Source organism: Aptenodytes forsteri, unplaced genomic scaffold (genome assembly GCF_000699145.1).
Source record: "Aptenodytes forsteri isolate BGI_AS27 unplaced genomic scaffold, ASM69914v1 Scaffold19, whole genome shotgun sequence".
NCBI classification, from domain to species: domain Eukaryota; kingdom Metazoa; phylum Chordata; class Aves; order Sphenisciformes; family Spheniscidae; genus Aptenodytes; species Aptenodytes forsteri.
This window is the reverse complement of record NW_008795327.1, coordinates 924,604-946,506: the sequence shown is the minus strand read 5'-3', so window position 1 is coordinate 946,506 and position 21,903 is coordinate 924,604. Positions and strand designations below refer to the sequence as shown.

General features: G+C 40.2%; 1 protein-coding gene across 1 annotated transcript in view; it reads right to left on the bottom strand.

The window, feature by feature from the left end:
• The window catches only part of ANKHD1 (ankyrin repeat and KH domain containing 1), a 110,889-nt gene that overhangs the window by 75,974 nt on the left and 13,012 nt on the right, over nucleotides 1–21,903 (bottom strand). Inside the window, exons 3-6 of the mRNA XM_019472282.1 lie at nucleotides 7,105–7,261; nucleotides 2,647–2,794; nucleotides 1,582–1,729; nucleotides 265–498 (exon numbers count right to left, since the gene is read on the bottom strand). Of these exons, the coding sequence (XP_019327827.1) occupies nucleotides 265–498; nucleotides 1,582–1,729; nucleotides 2,647–2,794; nucleotides 7,105–7,145 (571 nt within the window). The 5' untranslated portion in view covers nucleotides 7,146–7,261. The remainder of the gene's footprint in view (nucleotides 1–264; nucleotides 499–1,581; nucleotides 1,730–2,646; nucleotides 2,795–7,104; nucleotides 7,262–21,903) is intronic.

Here is a 21,903-nt window from a genome sequence, read left to right as displayed (position 1 = left end):
GTGTCCAAGCACAAGTTTGGACGCAGCCAGTCACAAGTTTCCACCTGCAACATGTCGAATACATGTCCACCACATTTGGACACAAGTAGTCAGGCTTAATACCACTACACCATGGATGAGCATTTCCTGAACTCGAGTTTAAAACCAAAATCCAGTATTCCAAAGCTCTTAAGAAAATATTCAAAGTATGGCTGGAAGCTTTAGTTAGATAAATCCTAGTAAATAAATTTAAACAAAAACACAAAACAAGGCAAGAGACAATACCTTTATAGCATGCAAGTGTAAGTGCACTTTCTTTGAACTCGTTGGAGTGAGTGTTGATTCCTGCACCATATTCCAGCAATACTCTTGCAACCTCAACATGGCCTGCGCTGGCTGCTTCCATTAAGGGCGTATGCCCATTCTCATTGTGGTCTTCTATATTAGCACCAGCTTTCAATAGCACCTTCACTATGTCAACAAAGCCCCCAGCACAAGCGTAAGTGAGAGCTGTGTTCCCTGCAGAGAAGACGACATTTACATGAAAGCTCTTTCCATCACCCACTCCTAATACAGGAAAGGAAATTAGTTTTAACAGCTCTGAACAAAACCAAGTACATCACTAGCAGCAGCCTTTTACCTCACAGCAATGTTACTCCAGCCAATAATTTCAGGCTGGGTATAAAATCCCAACACAACTATAATGTGAAAGAGTTTTAATGCTAAGCCAATATTACAAATCAGGATTTTTTTTCTTTGATTATTATGTTTCCTACTTCAGCACGCAAAGAGAGATCAAATACACACACAAAAAGATCAATGAGTAATTCTCATGCTCACTGTAAAGTTGGGGGGGGGGGGGCAGGGAGCGGATGGTGTTTGGGGTTTTTCGCCTAAGACTGTATCCTGTAATCCCTTGAAAAACTTTTACTGGCTGGATGAAAATAAATTTATAATTTAAAACACTGGTACTGTAAGTGACAGACAATCACATATGGCTCGTTTTAAATGCTACAGTCAATTTTAAGGTAAGTTCTGCTTAATATGGCTAAACATCAAGATAAAGAGAACATTTCATAGTTCAGAGACCCGACTTCTTTAAAATTTGAACAAAGTTTAAATTCTATCTTAATATTAACAGAATCCAGCTGCAGGTTAATACTCTCAGCAAGGTTAGTTAAGCTGTGATCAAGCATCAGCAATGTAGACAACATTCAGTGCTCAAAGAATTGTATCCCCTCTTTGGTAAAAAGCAACAGACTGAAGTAACTGGTCTTGACCAGATGTGTCCCATGGTCTTCTTCCTGGGTAATTTTGGATCATACAGATGAGAAAAACTAAACTTCACGTATTTTTCTGGTCATCTAACACCACAGTGGTTTTCACGGGAACAGTGCTTTCCATTACAGATTATATTAAAAACAATCTTTAATAATGGCCAGGTAAGACTCTCAACACATCTGCTATGTATCTGGCCGATTCTTATAGTCCCTGTCATGTTTTCTTGTGAATGAAACTATCAGACAAAACCACAGATGCTCAAAACAGCTGCATGTCTTATGTGCCAGTCATTAATTCTTTGTGTTCCTGCTTCCCAGTTACCTGTTGAAGACTGTGCGTTGACATCTGCACAATGAACAAGGAGAAGTTTAACAATATCTACATAACCTCCGCTGGCAGCTGCCATTAAGGGAGTTATGTCTCCTTTATTCCCTCGATCTTCAACGTTTGCATGCATTGCTAGTAGCACCTAGAGAAAAAAAGTTCACTTTAATGAATAAATTCTAACACCAACAGTTTGCTTTTAGTTCAGTGGGGCTTGTGAGAATGATTCCCCAGCCAGCCGTGACATTCCCTTGCAGTAATACCCCAACGGTGAAGCACAATGGCACTCCCCAGGACCGTTTATAATTACTACCTGCACTGTGCTCTGCTTCAGGAAATGCTGTTTTTCTACATTTGTTCATATCTGCTAAAATCAACATTAAGTTACAGTGCAATACTGACATTTTCAAAAGTCACAGGGCAATTCGCTAACCAGAATGACAGCAGAGAAACTGTAAACTTGCATTAATGACCACAGCACACATTGGATCAAGCTTACAGGTAAACAGTTTTCTCCCTGTACTCTTGCCTGGCACCAAAACATGAAGCTGGCCACTTTCTGAGAACTGTCACCTAAACATCTCCAAAGAAGCACAAATTCTACCCTTAGATACACAAGTATAAAAGCCAAAGATTAACACAAATTAATGCACTGTTGATAAAGATGTGATAAAAAAAAGGATTGAGCGACTGAGACATGAGTTTTTTAGAAGGTAACCACTTGTAGTGTTTGATTTTGCTGCTATTTTAGATCCTCTTGCAATGTCTGCTTGGCAGAACAGCTTGACTGCATCTAGAACAATGCCAGAAAAGTAGATACATCATAAAACACAAGATACATTCCTCAGACAAGTCCCTTAAACCTAAAGGCATATATATGACAGCATTTTCCATTAAGACGACAAACAATAACTGGAAGCCCACAATAAGCTGTATTAACTGATACTCTGTTTAGGTTATAAAAAAATATTATAATCAGAATAGCTAAAATGTTTACCTATCAAAGAAGCCCCTTAGACAATGCTTCACAAAGGTTTAGTTGTGATTATATTTGTTACTTACTTGTGCCAATTCGTAATATCCTGCTGAACAGGCCAAGCAAAGGAGACTCTCCCCTTCTTCAGTATGTTCATTTACGCTTCTTCCTTCATCCAACAGCTTCCGGACAGCATTTACATCCCCATCTGAGCATGCTTCTGCCAAACTGCGACTGGAAAATCAGTTGCCACAGAATAAGCTCAAAATAAATCTGCAATAGATGGGTAGCTTTCCTATGCAAGGAAGGAGTCTTTACTTAAAGACTCATGACATTAGTACCAAGCCTGACTAGAAAATATATCTTACAGATTTTTTTTAAGAAAAAGTATCTATATACACATTATTTCCATAGGTGAAACGGAGATAAAGACCTTGCTTATGTCTAAATTAGCTCCTGTCCTCATCAGTTGCTAACTCACATAAGCTGTCATATAGACTAAATGCAAAGAAGAGTGCTCAAAACTAGGCAATTTGTGGTGTTTGCAAGATACAAAAGTAAACCTCACTGATGCTATTCACACTTCAGTGGAATGCCAGACACACAGAGGCCACGACCACGACAAACTACTGACTATAGGTACCAAGGCAAATTTCTAGTAGACATAAAGCCAAAAAGTAAACAGCCTAGTATCACAGAGACCACTAACACTGAATACTGCAACAAGACAAACTTCTGACCATTGTCCCTCCTGTAGTGGGACTATTTCCTTCTCCGCCCTAGCCCAAAGCTTTTTTCTTTTAATTGAAAAAATCAGTTTCTTAATTTAAGCAGTCATTTCAAAGAAAAATCCTTACCTTCCCTAATGACATCTTAAAGGAAGAAAGGAGAAGAGCCTTACAGAAGTTTACTAACTCATCCTTAAAAAAAGCCATAAGAGGTAATTATAAGCTAAGAGAAGGAAAAGACAAGACAAACCCCAAGTTCTTGGCATCTAAAAGCTCAGAATTCTATAATCACTACTTTAACCATCATTAACCTCTGAAGTAGAGAGAATAGCTATTTCCCCTGAGACCTAGGAAAGTACATTAAACAAATCTTGCAAAAGGTGAGCTGGGCTCTTCTGTACAAAAAAAATAGTCTATCAGCAAAGACAACTGTTAGAGCACTGCTAAATACAAGCATAAACAAGAGCAAGTCATGCTCAATACCAACCCAGTTACACTTCCCCAACTGATGATACAGTTTTATTTAGAAAAATATATGCAAGGGATCATGGTCCTTCAGCCACTGGGAACCAAACCACAGTTAATGCCCTCGTGGGAGGGGGAAGGGAGGAAGAGCCTTCTGTTATAAACAGTAGAGGACTGTATGTGATGCATTCCTATCAGTATATTTTATTTGCAAGGTATGGAAGCTTGTTTCTTAGAACAAAAACTAGTACACTCAGATTCATTAAAAAACTCAAACTTCTACTTTTCTTCTGTGAAAGACAGTTCACTCAAGAAATTCACTCACAATGAAGAAAATATCCATTTGAGCACAAAGTTACCTCAGGAAAGCATACAAGTTTCAATTGTTCAAAGACTGTAATGGTTAAACTATGTTAAGTCTCTATTTTAAAAGGAACTCATTTGCCATATACCCCAAAATGAAATAAACTGTGCTAGCAGCTGGTAGATAAAAGCTGAGATCCGACCTGAAGAGAATATCCAATATCTGATCACTTACATTTGCATTGTAATCACTAAGTATTTTAAGCAAAATAACTGGTATTTTGGTAAAGTTTATTATTTGGCTACATAGTCAACTCCATATACTGAAGCAATGGGATCCCACTAAAAGGCTGCAGGACGCTATCAAACCTGCCACCTTCTCCTCGGAGGTAGTAAGGGACAGCTGTGTGCTCACAGCACAAGCAGTCAAACAGCCCTGCTGCAACCCACACGTAACCAGGCATTTACAGCTCGGGTTCCGTTGTTCAGCTGGGAGGAGAGGGTGGGGATTCATGCACTTTTGCACACACATAGTCTAGCCTTTAGAAATGGGAGCCACCCAACACCATAACCTGTGAGACAAATCCTAAAACAGATCCATCATTCTCAGAAGATGACCTTAAGCCACCTCATATAACACAGAACCGCTGTGAAACCAAATATGCTCTGGGAAAAAGCTATTAAAAACAAAACTCTTAGTTGATTCTAGTTGACCCAGGCACCTCAAGAGGTCTCCCAGTTTGCTCCCTGCTCAGGTTCCCCTTGAGATATTTCCAAGACATTTTGTAAAAGTGACAAGAATGACACTGCGATGCTTTTCCAAATGAAGCACAGGATGCTGTGGACCTTTGCTCCAAGGGTGCATTGCTGGCTAATGTTCCACTTGTCCACCACAAAACTCAGGTCTTTTTCTCCAAAGTTGATTTCCAGCCATTCAGCCCTCCCCATTCGTACCAATGCACAGAGATACTCCTCCCCAGGTCCAATACTCTGCATTTCCCTTTCTTGAATTTCACAAGATTCCTGCTGGCCCCTTTCTCCAGCTTGTCAAGGTCCTTCTGAACGGCAGCACAACTATCTGGTCCATCAACCACTCCTTTCAGTTTTGTATCATCTGCAAACTTGCTGAGGACGCACTCTGTACCATCACATGGGTCATTGATGAAGACGTTAAACAGTATTAGCCCTAATATCATGCCTTCACCTGGACTTTGTGCTACTAACAACTCTGAGCCTAGTAGTTCAGTTTTCAATCCACCTCACCGTCCACCTACCTGGTCTGTACTTCATCAGCTTGTCCCACAGGATGCTGTGGGATACAGCGTGAAAAGACTTGCTAAAGTCAAGATAAACAGCATCCACTGCTCTCATCTACCAACGTAGCCATCTCATTGTAGAAGGCTATCAGGTCAGGCCTGATCTCCCCTTTGTAAAACCATGCTGACTGCTTCCCATCATCATTCTTTACTTACTATGTGAGGAAATGGCTTCCAGGAGGATTTGCTCCATCACCTTTTCAGGGACTGAGGTGAGGCTGACCTGCCTATAAGTCCCTTGGATCCTCTTTCTTCCTCTTCTTGAGGACAGGGGTGACATTTGCTTTCTTCCAGTCCTCAGGAACCTCCCTCATTCCCCATGACCTTTCAAATAAATTAAGACTGGCCTCGCAGTGACATCAGTCAGCTCCTTCAGTACTCATGAGGGCATCCTATCAGGTCCTGTGAACTTGTCCACTAGACTATGTCCAACCTGTTTAAATGCTCCCTGACCTGATAGCAACCAAGGGCCAGCCCTCCTTCCTCCAGACCTTCCTGCTCATCTCAGGGGCTTGGGATTCCTGAAAACAAATCTCACCAGTAAAGCCCAAGGCAAAGGCAGCATTCACTACCTCTTCCTCTTCTGTGTTGCCGTCACTAGGTCCTCTGCCATATTCTGAGGCAGGCCCACATCTTCCCTCATCTTCCTTTTGCAGCTTATATACTCACACTAGGATATCTTGTTGCCTTTCATGCTCTTTGCCAGATTCAACTCCAGGTGGGCTTTGGCTTTCCTAATCATGTCCCTGTATGCTTGGGTATTGTCTCTATATGCCCCATGGGCTACCTGGACTGCTTCCACTTCTTGCATGCTTCGTTTTTATGTTCAAGCATGCTTCCCCAGCATATTTTCATCTCCCCATGTTTTGATCCACAAGTAATTTCTCTAGCTTCAGTTAGGAAATGAAACTATATTTGTTCTATATTTGTATTTACGTTTTGAGCAATGACTCAAGACTACTGCCCTTACTGTAAGCACTTTGTTTTGCAAATCCCAAGTCTGAACTTCAAGAGGACATCCACATGAAAGGAAACTTAAGACTCTCCATTTTTGATCCTAGATCTGAAGTTCAACAGTATATGCAGTCACACCATCCCAACGGTTTAGGAACTATTTGCATCACTTGTCAGAGTAGAAAATACTTCAGGACCCCTAAAGATCCTTTGAAATTACCAATGTAGAAGAAAGCTTTTGACGACGTAGGACAAATCCTCAGTTCTGTCATCATGGGATTTAAATGCTGTCCTCATTAATTATCAGTTACAAAAAGTTATCAGATAATACAGTTTCATTTTCCCCTAAGTTCCTGAGCAAGATCCCGGGGCAAATCGCTGCCCTGTAAGTATTAGCATTCTCTTCCAACTTTTAATATAATGAACTAGATTCATTAGTTTCCAACAAAGTATGCTGAGGCAGTAATTAGAGAACTATCACCAGCTCTTCTACAGCTAAGAATTTAACCCGGTTTTGAAAAAGAAATCGACTATCTAGTGCACAGAAAGAGCAGCAGGTTAGAAAGTAACATTTTTTCATACTTTTCTCTTACACTTTGAAGCCAATAACCTGATGGGACAGTAGTTACACTTTCAGATTCAATAACTTTGCTTCTGCTAGTTGTAGAGCAGATACATTACCAAGTACTAACTATAAAATTAACTGAATTTGAAATTAAAAATACAAACTTACATTCTATAGTTGGGAAACCAGGGGTGGGGCGCGATCAATACATACTTGTCCACTTGTCCTGCATTGTGATTGTTCTCTGCTCTCATCCGCGTCAATGCAGCAGCAGCTTCATCCAGTGCACAGCTGACAGAGGACGTCAGTCTTCGGAGAACCTCAGGATCTGCGAAGGCTTTACCATCGGCAGTGGACAATTTACCAATTCCTTCAGTGCACGTTCGTTCATCAGTCAGGTTAGTATGAAAGTCACACAAAAGAAATGCAAAGACACTATTTTAGATTTCAGCCACATGCACTATTAGTTAAAAATCATTTGCAAACATGCTGGAAAATCAGCTACTTAAAAGTAACTGTTAACATTTGCCTAAGACCTGAACATTTAATTAACTATAATATGGCAGTAAGAAAACTGTTTTTCAACTGGCAGCTTCATTACCTGTCCCAAATTCCCAACTCATAACTCTGAGAATAAAAAAAACCCTAAAAGTAAAAATCTCAGGGGAATAAGGATAAGTCCAGGGGTTGAGCCCAAAAACAGAAGTTTGGGAAACAGCGATTATTCCACAGGCTTAGTTTAATATTTTCTGAATGTGAAGAATTTTCCTATTTAAAATGTAAAGTTATTATCCCTTTCCCACCCAACTCCACTCAAAATTAAATGGACTTAGCTCTAACATACCTTTCTTTTTTAAGAGTAGGGAAAAATTTTAAGAAGTTATTAGCTTAAATTCCCAATAATTTAACATTCTAAACAGCACAGCTCTAACTACAGGCACAAAAATTACAAAACAAAATTTCAAATATTTTAAGTATACTTAAAATCAATGCCCCCTCTACACTAACGTTACACAGTAGAAATGCTTACTCAAGGAACTTTTGTAACAGCTTCTTTTTTAAAAACAATTTCTTCGCTGCAAGACTAAAGCTGAAGGCCAATACAGAACAGCACCATAAGCAGGTATTTATCCCACTCATTTGGTACAGCTGTGTAGTTTTACTCCACACAGGTTTTACTCCACATAGTTCATCACAGCCTTGAGCACAGCCTATTTTACACATGCAAACATCACTGCACAGTTGCCTCTGCAGTGTAGGCAGGGCTTACATTTGCATATACAAATGTGCAAACAGTGTAAAGAAATACATTGATGAATAATACCCCCCCGCCCCAAAATCCATTTCACATGCTACAAAAAGCAAATGGTTCCTGGTTTATAGATTAGCTACCTTCACCAGTGATGAATCAGTAACTTTTCAATTCCTTAGCTATTAAACAGGGTCAAATTAGATATAAACCCCTGAAAATAATACATCTTATAGCTCAGAAGATTTGCTATTTGGTATGTGCATATCTCTGCAAGATTGATTTACACCATGTCTCCCACAACCCAGCTTGTGAATATTACAGAATAAATACTGAAATCATACTTTGAAAGTTTCAAACTTCTGAAAGTGTTCGCCCACTTTGAGAGCATCCAATTTGTTTCTCATTAATTTGAGAATCAATACTTACCAAATTTCTCCACCCTGAAAACAATTTAGGCCAGCATACACCAGGCACACTCTGTTACATTACCCTACATCACTGCTGCAGTGCTGGTAAGTGTTGGCTTACAGTATTCAAACTCAGTGTTGCTGGAAACAATGAAGAGTCGCTATCCTGTCATCAAGTCAGACACCTACGATGGGGTGAAGAAGTTTACTTGGCTGACTGAAACTGAGCATGGGCTATGAAGGTTGAGCGGAGCTGCTCAAGATACTTGGTCAGATCCAAGTGCACTACCTCCCTGGCTCCAACATCCCACCTCTGGATCACTTCAGCACTGTCAAGAGGCTATGAAAAGCAATTTATAATAAATTACCCACTCCGCAATAAAATAAGAAATTACAACTAGATCTGTCCACACCACACCCATCCGGTTTTCGAAGACTGTCTAGGGCACTGCAGAGCAATCAGAGCAGAGAAATGTAGAGCCACGGACTCTTGACTCCATGTACTTGAAGAGGCTACTAGCCACATGCCCCCTTCCACCTCCAAACTGTTGAGGCCATAACCTTTCTAGCCACTGCTGTTAAATATAGTGAGGCTATAAATAACAAGCCTCAAACACCGCAGCTCACACCTCACATATTAATGTAAACTGAATTTGTTGTTGGTTTAAAAGGGGATGTCGGCTCTGCAGTTGTGGCAGGTGGGACAGCGGGGGACAGTCACTGCAAAACTGCACCGGGGCATCAATTTAGTACCAAACACACAGAAAGTGACAGTTTTTACATAGATCTGCTTCCCCAGGACAGCTCACAGAGTAACTACACAGATGTTTACACTAGCTATTTCTGGTGGCAGTGCTGGCTTACACTAGCTTGCACTGTACATACAAGTACTGCCTAAGAAAAGAAAGCATATTAAGTCTTCACAGCTCAGCACTGAGGCCTCATCTAGGACCACTGCAACCAAAGCTGAACATCACGGTAAGTGAAGTGGAAAAGTACCCGAGAGAAATCCACAGGATTTAGAAAAATGATCCCTGAAGCAAAGGAAGAAAGAAAGAAAAAAAAAAAAGGGACCTGGCTATCTGAAACTAAACTGGGTATCTTAATCACTTCAGATCACTAAGGCAGTAGATCAGGCAGCTTACCTAGACAAGCAGAACCTACACTGGACTATTCTCTCCATTTTTAAAGTTTGCTTGTTGAAGCATTCATACACGCGATTTCTGAAGGCAAGAGAAGTCACACCACAGATCTAAGTCCTGTGTCCTGTAAAGACAAACGAACTTCAACCACTGCAGAGCTCCTGAAGTATCTGTTTTCATGGATTACTGCTGGTGGTCTCCTGGAGGACTTACCAACCACAGGTCACTGGCTCTTCCTTCCAGCTGGTAAAAGCACACTGACAGCTCACTACAGTTTCCTACTTTGTTCCAAAAAAGGTGCTATTACCACACCAAGAACTTTTGGACGGTAAGCTGAAGATGCTTTTATTTACTTCACCAGCTAGGGCTCAACCCAGGTGCCATCTCCAGCTGTTAATTTCATACTTTTTTTTATATTGCACATGCCAAAACTAATCAACAGCCACAGAAGACATCAGAGCAGACTTTTGTTAGGCTGGACAGGGTAAAAGGGAGACAGACTACAAGAATTACCACTGCAGACACCCATTCATTTATTCCCCTTTTGCAGGTTTACAGTACCATCTAAGTAATTGCTCAGTTTTTACTTCGCTATGATTTAGGATGACTATGTCAGAATCTTATTGCTGTAATGCTCACATCTTTTACTCTCTAATTTAATTGTTTGTGTCCACTTAATAACCATTTGTGTCACTCTCCCAGGTGTTTAAGAGACCTCATACACACAGGGACAGCAACCATCTGATCTACACAAAGGTGCTGGACTAAAACTCTTCCTGTCTCCTCCCATCCAATGAATACTGAAAGCATCCTCAAGACCATTCTCCACATTTGCTCAAATTCATCATTCTTGCACACAAGTCATCACAATTTCTCACATTATTACAGTCTGACTAGCACGTTACTGATTACTGATCTGACACTACCTGAACTGAAACCCAGTGTTTGACATTCTGTGCTTCCTGTGGGGCACTGGCACATTTTCAGGAATACAAGCCACCACAGAGGCTGTGTAACATCATCTTTTCAATATGGGAGCCACTGCGGACTGCTTTTTATTGAGAACAGTTTACAGTCATTAACCATATGGAGATGGCGATGTTACCAATGCAAAATTACAGCTTACCACTAAAATTATTAAGAGCGCGTTCATAAGCAAACCAAAAGGAAGTACTTCCATATGACATAAGCTGCCATGCAAAGGCCAAAAAAATGAATTTAAGTATAGATTAGATAGGTTCATAGAAGGCACAGGCTTTACAGTAATACTAAGAACAGTGGCCCTGGCAGTCACTATTTAAGGACATTCCCGAACAAGAGACTACTGGAAGGATAGAGAGAGGAAAGACTATCACCTGTACTGTGATCTTACTGCTTTTCCCTCAAGTGTCCACAGCTAGCCCACTGCAGGGCACAGGGAGCTAGGCACACCTTCAGTCTGCCTTTGTGGGGCAGCTCTTCAGATGAGCACCTTCTGCTGAAGACATGTGCCAGTATGTTCACAAACCCTGGCAGGGACAAGGCCAGGAGCATTACCCAACAACTGAAAAGAGAGCTCTTAACCATCCCTGGGAACAGGTTGCCCAGAGGAGCTGTGGACGCCCCATCCCTGGAAGTGTTCAAGGTCAGGCTGGATGGGGCTTTGAGCAACCTGATCTAGTGGAAGATGTCCCTGCCCACGGCAGGAGGGTTGGACTGGATGATTTTTAAAGGTCACTTCCAACCCAAAAACCATTCTATGATTCTATAGTCTCCCCTAACTGGAAGTGACCTAGGTCCTCCCCATCCAACACATCAACACACAGACTGTAGGTCTCTAATTTAAAGAGAAAAGTATGCCAAGAAAATAGTTCTGAATTCCAGGATCTGCAAGCAGATTAGTCCTTCTACTGGGCCACAAACCACCAATTCTATGGTACACAGATTCAGGATGCATCTGAAAAGGGTATTTCCACCAGTTTAAACAAGTCAACAATTCAATAGTTAGAGATTAAATGTCCAGTACAACTGACTATGTGTAACTAGGTTGAGTCTGAAGCAGATGACTTTTTTTTTCCCCCCTAAAGCTACTATGGCACACAGCATGACTGAACTTAGTGGCAGGAAATGCCAGATGTTCCACAAGTTAGTGCCATACTACTGGACTATTGAACTATTTAAAATTAGCCTGAAGTTGATTATAGAGGTGTATTAGAACAAGAAGCTCACCTTTCAAGGGAAAAGCTTGCTCATTAGATACACACCTACGCACCTATAACCAACACTCCAATTTGAAGCATGGGCTTCCTTGTTGACTTTCAGACTCATCAGCATATTTCTACCATGTAACTACCAAGGTCAGAGTTTTAGGGTAACCTGAAATCAGCTGGTAACCTCTCAGGGTGATCTTCCTCAGTTTAACCAAAGATACTGATATGACCTCAGAAAAACTGGGATACAACCAGGTTTGTGTCTTTGGAAAACCCGAACGGGCAGGACCTTATACCGCTGGTGTGATTTTGCCATGAGGAATCAGAGATTACATTCTCTGAAAACCATGTCTGTATATTTTCACAATTTGAACACAGAGGTTGAAAGCCATGAATAAATCTTAAAGAACCAATAACCTAGGCCAAAGTTGTTTCAAGTTCACTGCAGTAAAGGAACAAGTCAGATATCCACATTCGAGCAACCATTCCCTTCCCTTCTATTTCAAGAAAAGGAACATTCTCACAGGAGCATCAGTTGCTCTACCCTCCCTAACTGGATAAAGTTCGTATCGAGGATAAAGAAAATACTTAAGTGTAGTTTCTAGCTAGTAGCTCATAATTATCACCATTTAAAATACCTTAAAAAGAAATTACTCTGGTATGGAGCCCACAGCTAAGTCCTCATACCACACACAACTGGTGTCAACATACGCTTTGAACATCAAAGGAGACTGTTCCAAAGAGATCAACATATCTAAGTGTAAGAGGTAACATCCAATAATCCTCACAAAAACTTGCAAATTCAGTGGTGTTTATATTCCTTCCCAGTCAGTTCCAGCACACCGTATGTTCTCACACACACTTGAGGCCATCCACCTGCTAACGTGTCCAATATATGCTCTCATGTTCATCACGAAGTCTAACTCAACTTCCGCTCACGTGGAATCATCTGCTGGTCCCAGAAGCTTAAAGGGATCCTCTCCTTAAGAATCTTGCATCACTTGTCCCCCAAAGGCAGGTTTTGATGGAAATGTGAACAGCTTTAAAAGCCCAAAAGAAGAATGAAATGAGAATCATGGCCCAGAAATGTGTCTTTTTTTTTTAATGGTATGCCAAGTACCTGCTTTAATCAGCATGACATACAAGTAGCACCTCCAACAAGGTGAAAAGGGTTCAGGGAAGGAGAGAGGGGACTTTCTTTTAGCTCCTTTAGGAATCCCCATTCAGAGGAATCAAGAGGTTCTAGTCTGTCAAAAGCAACTGCTACAGTCTTGTGCCAACAAGCAGTAACTCTACCAGAAAAGTATTAATTCTAGCACATCACACAGGTGCTACCACAAGACAAGGCAACAAGCAGGACTGAGCATACCCTGTTCTGTAAGGTCTCAAGTGGCTTCACTCAAATTCTCAACACAGATATGGCTCCCCTAACAGCACATCAGAGGAATTCAGTTCATGCATGTTAAGAGTAGAACCTAAGCGAAGATTTCCTAAAGAGATTTCTCAGGACCTTTTAATCCACGTTACAAGTTTATTTCTGGTAATACTTAGGAGCAGTGCAGCATCTGCAGAAAACTACCACACACTATTTATTTTCTGTAAATCCTAGCAGTGGCGGAAGCAGAGATGATATCAGTCATCTACCAAACAGCAGGCTGCTGCTCTCTGCAATGATGTAACTTCCTGCTTTGTGTATGTTAACAGAAAGTGATTTTCTAATTCCCCATATAACTAACAAAAAAGCGTGCACTTTGCTCCTCTCTGACGATGTCGAAATATTTTCCCAAACACCTGGTTTACTGGCTCTGAAAATGATGGAATATGAACCTAAGTATAGTGCTGTCAGCACACTCACCAAGACCCAAATTATCTTCTGGCAAACCCAGGAAAACACCGAATCAGCTCTAACCTGCTGCCCATGTTTAATGCCTAAGCAAAGTTTGCAAAATTCTAGTTGCCTTGAACAAGTAACTTAAGTTAGCAGCCAGGTGGTGAAGCAACTGGAATTGGCGAGCACACTCATTGCCAGACCCGTGCTCGCTCCGCTCCAGGTCAGGCTTCAATAACTGCACGATGCTCCCAGCACGGCCACTGCCGGTTAGAAGGACATGGGCACAGAAGCACTGAACACAGTTTTGTCTCAACAGTTTTCTAATAGACCCCAGCTAGAAAAGAAAAAAAAGCTGGGTCCCAATGCTTGCATGACCACACAGCAATGGAAAGACAGACAGACTTTAGTCTTGCAAGAGAGATTTCAGCAAGGACGCAACACAAATTATTTCAGCCCATCTAAAGTGAGAGTGGATTGTGCTGGCTCTATGTTTTCTTGTAAAAAACAGCCCAAAGCCAAGCAAATCAAAAAGGAGTAGCCATTTCCAAGTTTCACTGTTTCTGCAGCAAGATATCTAATTTGCAACATAAGAATGAGGGACATAATCTATTTACAATTTTTGCATATATTTTAAATATTTAAATGTGTTTTATTGTGTGCTGATTGCTCAGACTGAAGTCCTCAAGGAAGAAACCACACGTTGAGTAGTGCTCTTTGTATATAGTAATTAGAAAAATACTAATAATTCTTTCTAGTGTAGTCATGTTTCTAAAATTCATATGCTTTTAAAAACTAAGATAAAGTGTTGTTAAAATGTTAATTCACACTAAGCTAAAGAACATTAGATACAAGGGAAGGTTTACTTGCTGTGTAAGGAAAGTAACTTTTAAGTCAGAGTATAGACAGATCTATGCCATTGGGATTTTTGGGTAAGCCATTTGGCCTTTAAAACAAATTTCTTCACTAAAGCAGTTAAAGTTTAAAACCCTCTTATTAAGTTAAGCACGCCATGCTTAAATTTCCATATGATTCTGGTGAGTCTTTGAAGAATTCACACAATATTTACAGACCCTAATCATATCTAATGCAGTACCGAGGACCATGTGTGAAGGGAGACCTTCAGGAGCTTGTAATCTGAGGATGCACAAAGACGAGTTGCACTGAAGTCTGCAGAGATTTTGCATCTGGAATATCCATATCTCAAAAAAACCAAAACAAAAAAAACCAAACCCCAAACCAAAACCCCCTGACTAGTTACTTCAGACACTTTACTTCACCTTACCTGCCTACGTTTCATTGCTAATATTATTGTTTAATGACATAAACCCTGTTCTGGAATAGCTAATTCTACTTTGCCTTTCAAAAAAACCCACATTTTGACATCAATTTCATACCACACAAGCCCTCTCCTGACACATCTGCCCTTACTAAATACAGTGGTAGCAAATACCCTTTTACCATAACTTTTTTTTACCTCATCTTTTGCATCATTCAGAAGAAAGACAAACTTTGAACAGAAATGCTCTTTCGAAGTTTTTGAATTCTCACTCCTGACGTTTAAAATGCCATATACTTCTGTTTTGCAACAAACTTGCTTATAATCTTACCCTATCGTCCCAATCCAAGAACACCTTGATTATGGTCTGGCACATCCTCAAAAAGATATCTAAGCCACTTGGCTTTCTAATCACTCCATAACAGATTATCACACGTTACTATGCCATTATGTATGAGATTATCCATTAGGGCTTAAATAAGCATGCAATTTCATAGATAATATGAACCTCTTTAAACACCAATAATTATTTTGAACAGGAAAATATCATGAACTAAATTGGTTGGGTCCCCCTTCCTGCTCCGGATTTTTCCTAAGTCATTCTTTCTGCACTGTATACTACTCAAACTCAGAGATAGGAAACCTTAATCCCTATTTAACAGTAAGGGTTATTCCCAAGAGACAGATGTGAATGCAAATCAAAGGAGACAAAATTATGGTGACACATATTGGTCATGTTTTCAAAGGCCCGATCAATCCTCATTCAGACTAAACTAGTTCCCCAGCCCTCCCTCAGCAGCCAGTAGCAGGAAAAAAAATATAATTATATACCTGCTCTCTCCAATTGCTTCTATGCATTGCCCATGTGCTTAAATTGTAACTCAGTTGACCATTACTAAGCTTCTTGCTAAGATTCACAATGCTCTCAAATACAGCAGGGCTGGATTATTCAAGTTGACTAAATGGCATATATGCTAGGTTTACAGATCTAGTTTTTGTGCTCCTTATAGTCCCCCTTTTTACTAGGGCAAAATAAGGTACCTGAGTGATTTGTATTACAACTAGCCGTACCATAACTGAAAGATTTTCCTTTCCAACAATTACAGATCTCCAAAAGTTCCACAACAGCACCTTCCAAAGTTTTTGAACCTCAACTAGTGTCACCCAGTAACATTTCTGGAAGGCTAATATTGTTCTTTATTACCATGCCAATTAAAAATCAACCTCTGTAAAGGCAGTGCCATTCCCTGGGAAGCAGGGCTCGAGATCTATGCAAGCACCACAGTGCTTGAAGACCACACCTACTGCCCTGGCTTGCTCTGTGATTTTCACAACGCAAGTAACTCCTCTTGTACAGCATGGTCAGCTTGCCTGAGCAGGCTGCAGCTTGATAGCTTCCTCAGCAGATGATTTATCACCTTATAAAACCAAACAGAAAACCCAGAGTAGGAGAATGTTGCTTTGGCTGTATTTACCAGATTTTAACTCAATGGCATTCCCAGATTGAAATGGTAACCCTGAAGTTTACTCAATTCACTTGTTGCCACAGAGGTTCGGTTCCTTGGCTGTCTTCTGTTGGTTTTAGTGGTAAACCTATCAAAGTGTGAAAGTTCAGGTACTACAAAGCCAATGTATATATCAAAACCAGCTTGTCTTCTGCCCCAAAATCCCTTTCTAAGATAAAATCCAATGAATAAATATTTAACACACACATTCCCCCCCTGCCGCCCCAAAGTCATAATAGCTCAAAATCACACATCGGCAAGATGCCAGCTTCTAGTTAAGATATAAAAACCTTCAGACAAGCGACAAGTCTTCTGTTGGCTATTCCCTCCCCACTTGCAAGTGCCAGATTTTGGGAGGAACTCAAACTATAAGAGACTCCAGCAAGAGGTCATGTTTATTTCCTCACCGCAAAACGTACCACCTAGAAGGGATTCTTTCATGCAGAACTAGATTTAAGTTCTCCCACCACCTTCCTGAGATTAAAAAAGTTCAGCACTTTTGCTGGAAACAGATCATGCAATAAGGTAAATGAAGCATCTTTCTGACATGACATGGTGGATGAACAGACCACCACCGTTATACTCAAAAAATCTCACTCCAGAAACCACTTAGAACAGACTAAGCCCTTACAGTCTCATGGGATGCCTCCAAATGAAACATACAGGCAAAAAATCATGCAGAGGTATCACCTGATCACCTTGTGTGCAGCCAAAGCTAGCCATGAGCCTTCCTAATGTTTCAGTCCTTTACACCAATGCACTTGCAGAGTAGTAACAGCATTTCTTAGTAAACTAACCCATATCAAAAGGCTGCTCCACAGCAGTCAAACCCTGTAATTAGTACTGCCATACCTCTATCCAGGGAAAAGTTTCAAGCATCTTCACACAATATAACCTCTGCTTTAGGGAAGTCATGTCTATTAGTCAGGTATGTCAGAGCTGGGTCATGTGCATTAGCTACATTCGGCACTTTTGGATGCATTTAAGCAACTGTGCCTGGCCAGTTGGCCCATCAGAGATCTCAGAGAAGGGCTGTGGCTACGTAGTGCAGAGTAACCGCAAAAGGTCTCTGCAGCAGGTCTAGCTCTTCCTAGAAGAGCTGGTCTTCCTCAGCCTACAATGTACAGTTGTTCAATCCAGTAATTCCTATCGTATGCCTGGAAATCCCATACAGCTACAGAAAAACATCAAACTTTCCCAAGCAGAGTACCTCCAGAGAAGAAAGAAAAGTCTTCTCCATGAACAGTACCAGCAAACAGAGGATGATAAGCTCAGTGTAGCTTAGGTACTTGGTGCCAACCTGACAGCAGAAAGGCTCAGCTTAACTCCTTGAGTAAGCCTTTGCCATCTTCCAAATCACAATAAAAGAATTCTCCTGCAAACAGTTCTGCTGGCTGAATGTGACACCAGGAGCTGACACTGGTGGCAGAAAGGAAGCATTCATTACTGTGCAAAGGAAACTTGATGTTATGCCTAACTTCAGACCCAAAAGGATGAAACAATCAGACAATTAATGGCAGCGCTACTATTCAAAATCCTGGCACATCTGAAATATGCCCTCAAGATGGCAAAAGGCTTGTAAAAATAGAAAAATTTGGTTTGACTGGGGAAGGAGAGGAGGAAGGTGGCTCCAAATCCCTTAAGAGAGAAAACCTGCCAGGGGAAAGACAAGACAAGAACATATCTTGATGGCAACCACAGAGAATAAACATTTTTATTATGTAATGGTGAACTATTTAGACCACAACTAACTAAACCTCCTAGGAGTTTTATCTTTCCCCAAAAAAAAAATTGGTATTTTTTTGCTTAGCTAAATCTCCCTGAAAAATGTGTTCGGTCCTTTGAAATTTCTTATTTAAAAGACATTTTAGTGTAGGTATAGCCTATTGCCTCTTTTTGAGAAAAGCAGTAACCAGAGCGCTTCTCCATTTTTCAATTGGTCATTCCAATGCTATTAGTCCCAGACAGGGAGTAGTAGAGATTTGATATGGTAGGGTTTATTTTAGCTTTGTTTTCTAAAACACACGAAAAAACCCCTACATTGAGGCTTTCAGTCTTTTCAAAGTCCAGCACACGCCCCTGTAATCTTCACCACCGAATATCAAAATTATAGTCTGATCTTGGCTCCAGTGCATTGAAAACGTACTGTACCCTTAAGATCCCTGTTGTAACTATGCTGAACACAAGAATTTATCCTTTTATATACATCTGATACAGACTTTCACTATAAAACTGTATTTTTTTTCCCCCTGTATGACAGAGTGCATGGCACAAACAGAATTCACTGGCTGCAACTTTTATCTTTGTTCTTCTCAATTAGTATTTGGGCATGCTAAATAAAACTCATTTAGCATGAAATTAAGAGCTACAGCTTGGGGGTTTAGTGGGGTTTTTTTGACTAATTAGCATTTTACAATATTTCATATGTCACCATCACAGTTCCCCACAGACTTCCAGAACAGCCGAGTTTTCAATTTCTACAAATCAGATTCCTCACAGCAAACCATCACACCCAAAAATGACATTTTCAATGCTATCTGAAAAATCATGTTCAGATCATCTGCTAAGCATTTTCTGGCAAAAGCAGATGTATAATTTTATTCTCCTGGGTTGTATTTCATGTTCTTAACCTCAAAATATCCCTTTCTTCACAAATCCCCACTCCTAAAAGTAATAGGAACTCACTCACTTGAGCAATATCCACAAGTGAAAGGGGATGTCTGAAAAAAACTGAAAGGTCATCACAACATACACATGCCATTGGAGAAAATTACCCTTAATTCCAGCTTCTAATTTTTCACTTGCTTGACACTGCAAACTCTCAATATTATATTTGCATTTACATATATTTCAATGTAGTTGTCAGAACAGGAGCCAGAAATCTCAATGACATTTCTCTCTGCTTTTCAGTATGGCAACTGTAGCAGCGAGATTTTCTTTTTTCAGAATCAAAAGCTAGGAAGTACTTCTCCAGCTACAATTAGTTCTTACTGTTATTTTGGTAAGATTTTGATGACACAGGTTCCTTTTTGGGATCATCTGCTTTTACATCAGTGTGCTCAGATATCTCAAAATCTGAAAACTAATTTTCTATACTTCAGCACAAACATGAATTCTTGTTTAACTAGTCAATACACATTAACATTTGCATTTCTTTTGAGAGTTTCCCCACTAGATTTCAATTTAGTCTCATGTTACTTCAACACCAGGTTATTCAGTCAGGTAATTCACAATACTAGCCAGCAACTTCCACTTTTACTAAAGCTTGGAAGCCCCGTAAGCAAATTGAGCAATGAAAAACCAGCTCTACATGGACTTACAGATGTTTCTAGCAAAATCCCAATCTCCCCAAACAGTCTGCAATTTCATCTAACTCCTCTCCACCAACTCAATCCATCCATTTCCTTTGTTTTCAGAATGCAAGAAAGAATACAGATATTTGACCGATATGGAATACCACATATTTTAACTTAAAATACTAAAATAAAAGATTGGTTTAAACCTTGTGATAGAGTTTTGTTACCGTATAAGAGTTCAAATAAGAAAGAAGAATACCAGCAGTTATCCATAACTATCTCCTCATACTCTGCATCTTATTTAAATTCCTGACCATGACAGACTTTGCTACAGCATAACTCTAAATTTTTCTATCAGTTTGATTTTTTCAAGCTTTCACTAGGCATCCATTTTCTCCCATTGTATGGAAATTGAGTTACCTTTTCTAAAGCTGAAATAACATGAGCTCTTCTGTGCCGATCTAATATTTGGCCACTGCCAGAAAGATGACTCAGTACTCCTCCTCTCCCTGGGTTTCCCCAGGCACTCCCACCAACCCCACTGCACTCACAGTTGAGAAAAGAAGAGTGAGCTTTCTACCAGCACAGCAAGATTAATCTGACCAGCAAAGGGTCTTTCTAGCCGCCACCACAACTGGCAAGAGGAAAGAAAACTGTCCAGCCAGGAACAGAAGATTCCTGCCTGATGGTGACAGCAGATAGCCACTAAACCACCTCAGCCACCTCACATACCTTCCCCCTGTGCCACTCATTCAGAATGTCCGAATTTTTATGTTTCCTAATCAAATATCTTTATAAAGAAACCCAACCTTTCCATTTTTCAAGATTTTGTTTCTATTAAATCTCTAGCAAAGAAACATTTGTCTCACTACAAGGTGACAAGCTCTCAGATACAATCCTCAACGTTGCTGATTCCTTACAGGAACCAGGACCTTCAGACACATTTATCACGTATGTGCATAAAATCATGCTGATCACTCAACCAAATGCACTTTGATCCCATACATATTACATGTAGCTAATATGGAAGCATCATGAATTACTCCTGCGTCATAGTTACAGATGTACTTCGTCATCAGCAAATAGCTTTTTCACCCATCTCACTGCAGATAAGCGTCTGGGAGAGATACTTGCCTCTTAGATTACCTTGTGCTTTAAAGAAGCAGCTACAGTTAGGACAAAAGCAGTAATACAGTAAAAAAAATTGCCAGTTCTGTCACAGTCATCATTTAAACAGCAATTCAGTGGCTGAATTACTTTAAACAAAGCAAACTAAAGCTCAGGGGAGAATATGAGGGGGCTTGTAGTTCAAACCAAAGGCTGAAGAATTATATAAAAGTACAAGAAAGTGTTCATATTTCCTCTAGCAGAGATGCAAAAATTTAACACAGTTATGAACAGAACAGGCATTAATGCTGAATTTGTCTAGATTGGTCTGGAGTGTTCACTCATTCTCCTCTTTTCCTTTTTTTTTTTTTGTTTGGTTGTTTTGAAGTATCTTTGGAAGAATTAAGCCTTGGTCCAAAACCTGGTGAGTACATTCCCCATACCTATGAAATACTACAACCAAACATGACAAAAAACTACCGAGTATGCACTGAAAGCTATTACACATATGAACCCCTGGACTGAAGTTCTTACTCTCTACCTACCACTAACAGCTAGGCTTCAATGGACATGGAACTGCTAGTTTTTCTCATCTTTGATCCCACAGCATCCCTGCTGGCCGGAGCATCTGCTCAGCTAGCATATTCAAGAGGCAACAAGATAGGTAAGAAAGGAAGGAGGGGAGAAAGAAGCATCCTCCTCAGCCCCAAGATTTTGTACTGGAAAAAAAGAAGTTTAGTTTCCTCAAGGAATGTGACTTTTAAAAAAAAGAAGCGTAAGGCAAAAGAGATGAAGCTAAACTAGATCTTTTCAATATGTGGCAACAGAGATTCCTACAAAAGAGGTTCATTCAAACTATCTGTGTTTTGGCTTGCAAGACATATCAAATGCAAGTACAGACATCTGAATTTGGCCTTGGAGAAAGAGAAAGCTCCTGTTTACTCATTATGAGTTAAGAGCAAAGGTAGAAGACCAGCCCAGGAAAAAAAAAAAAAAAAAAAAAAAAA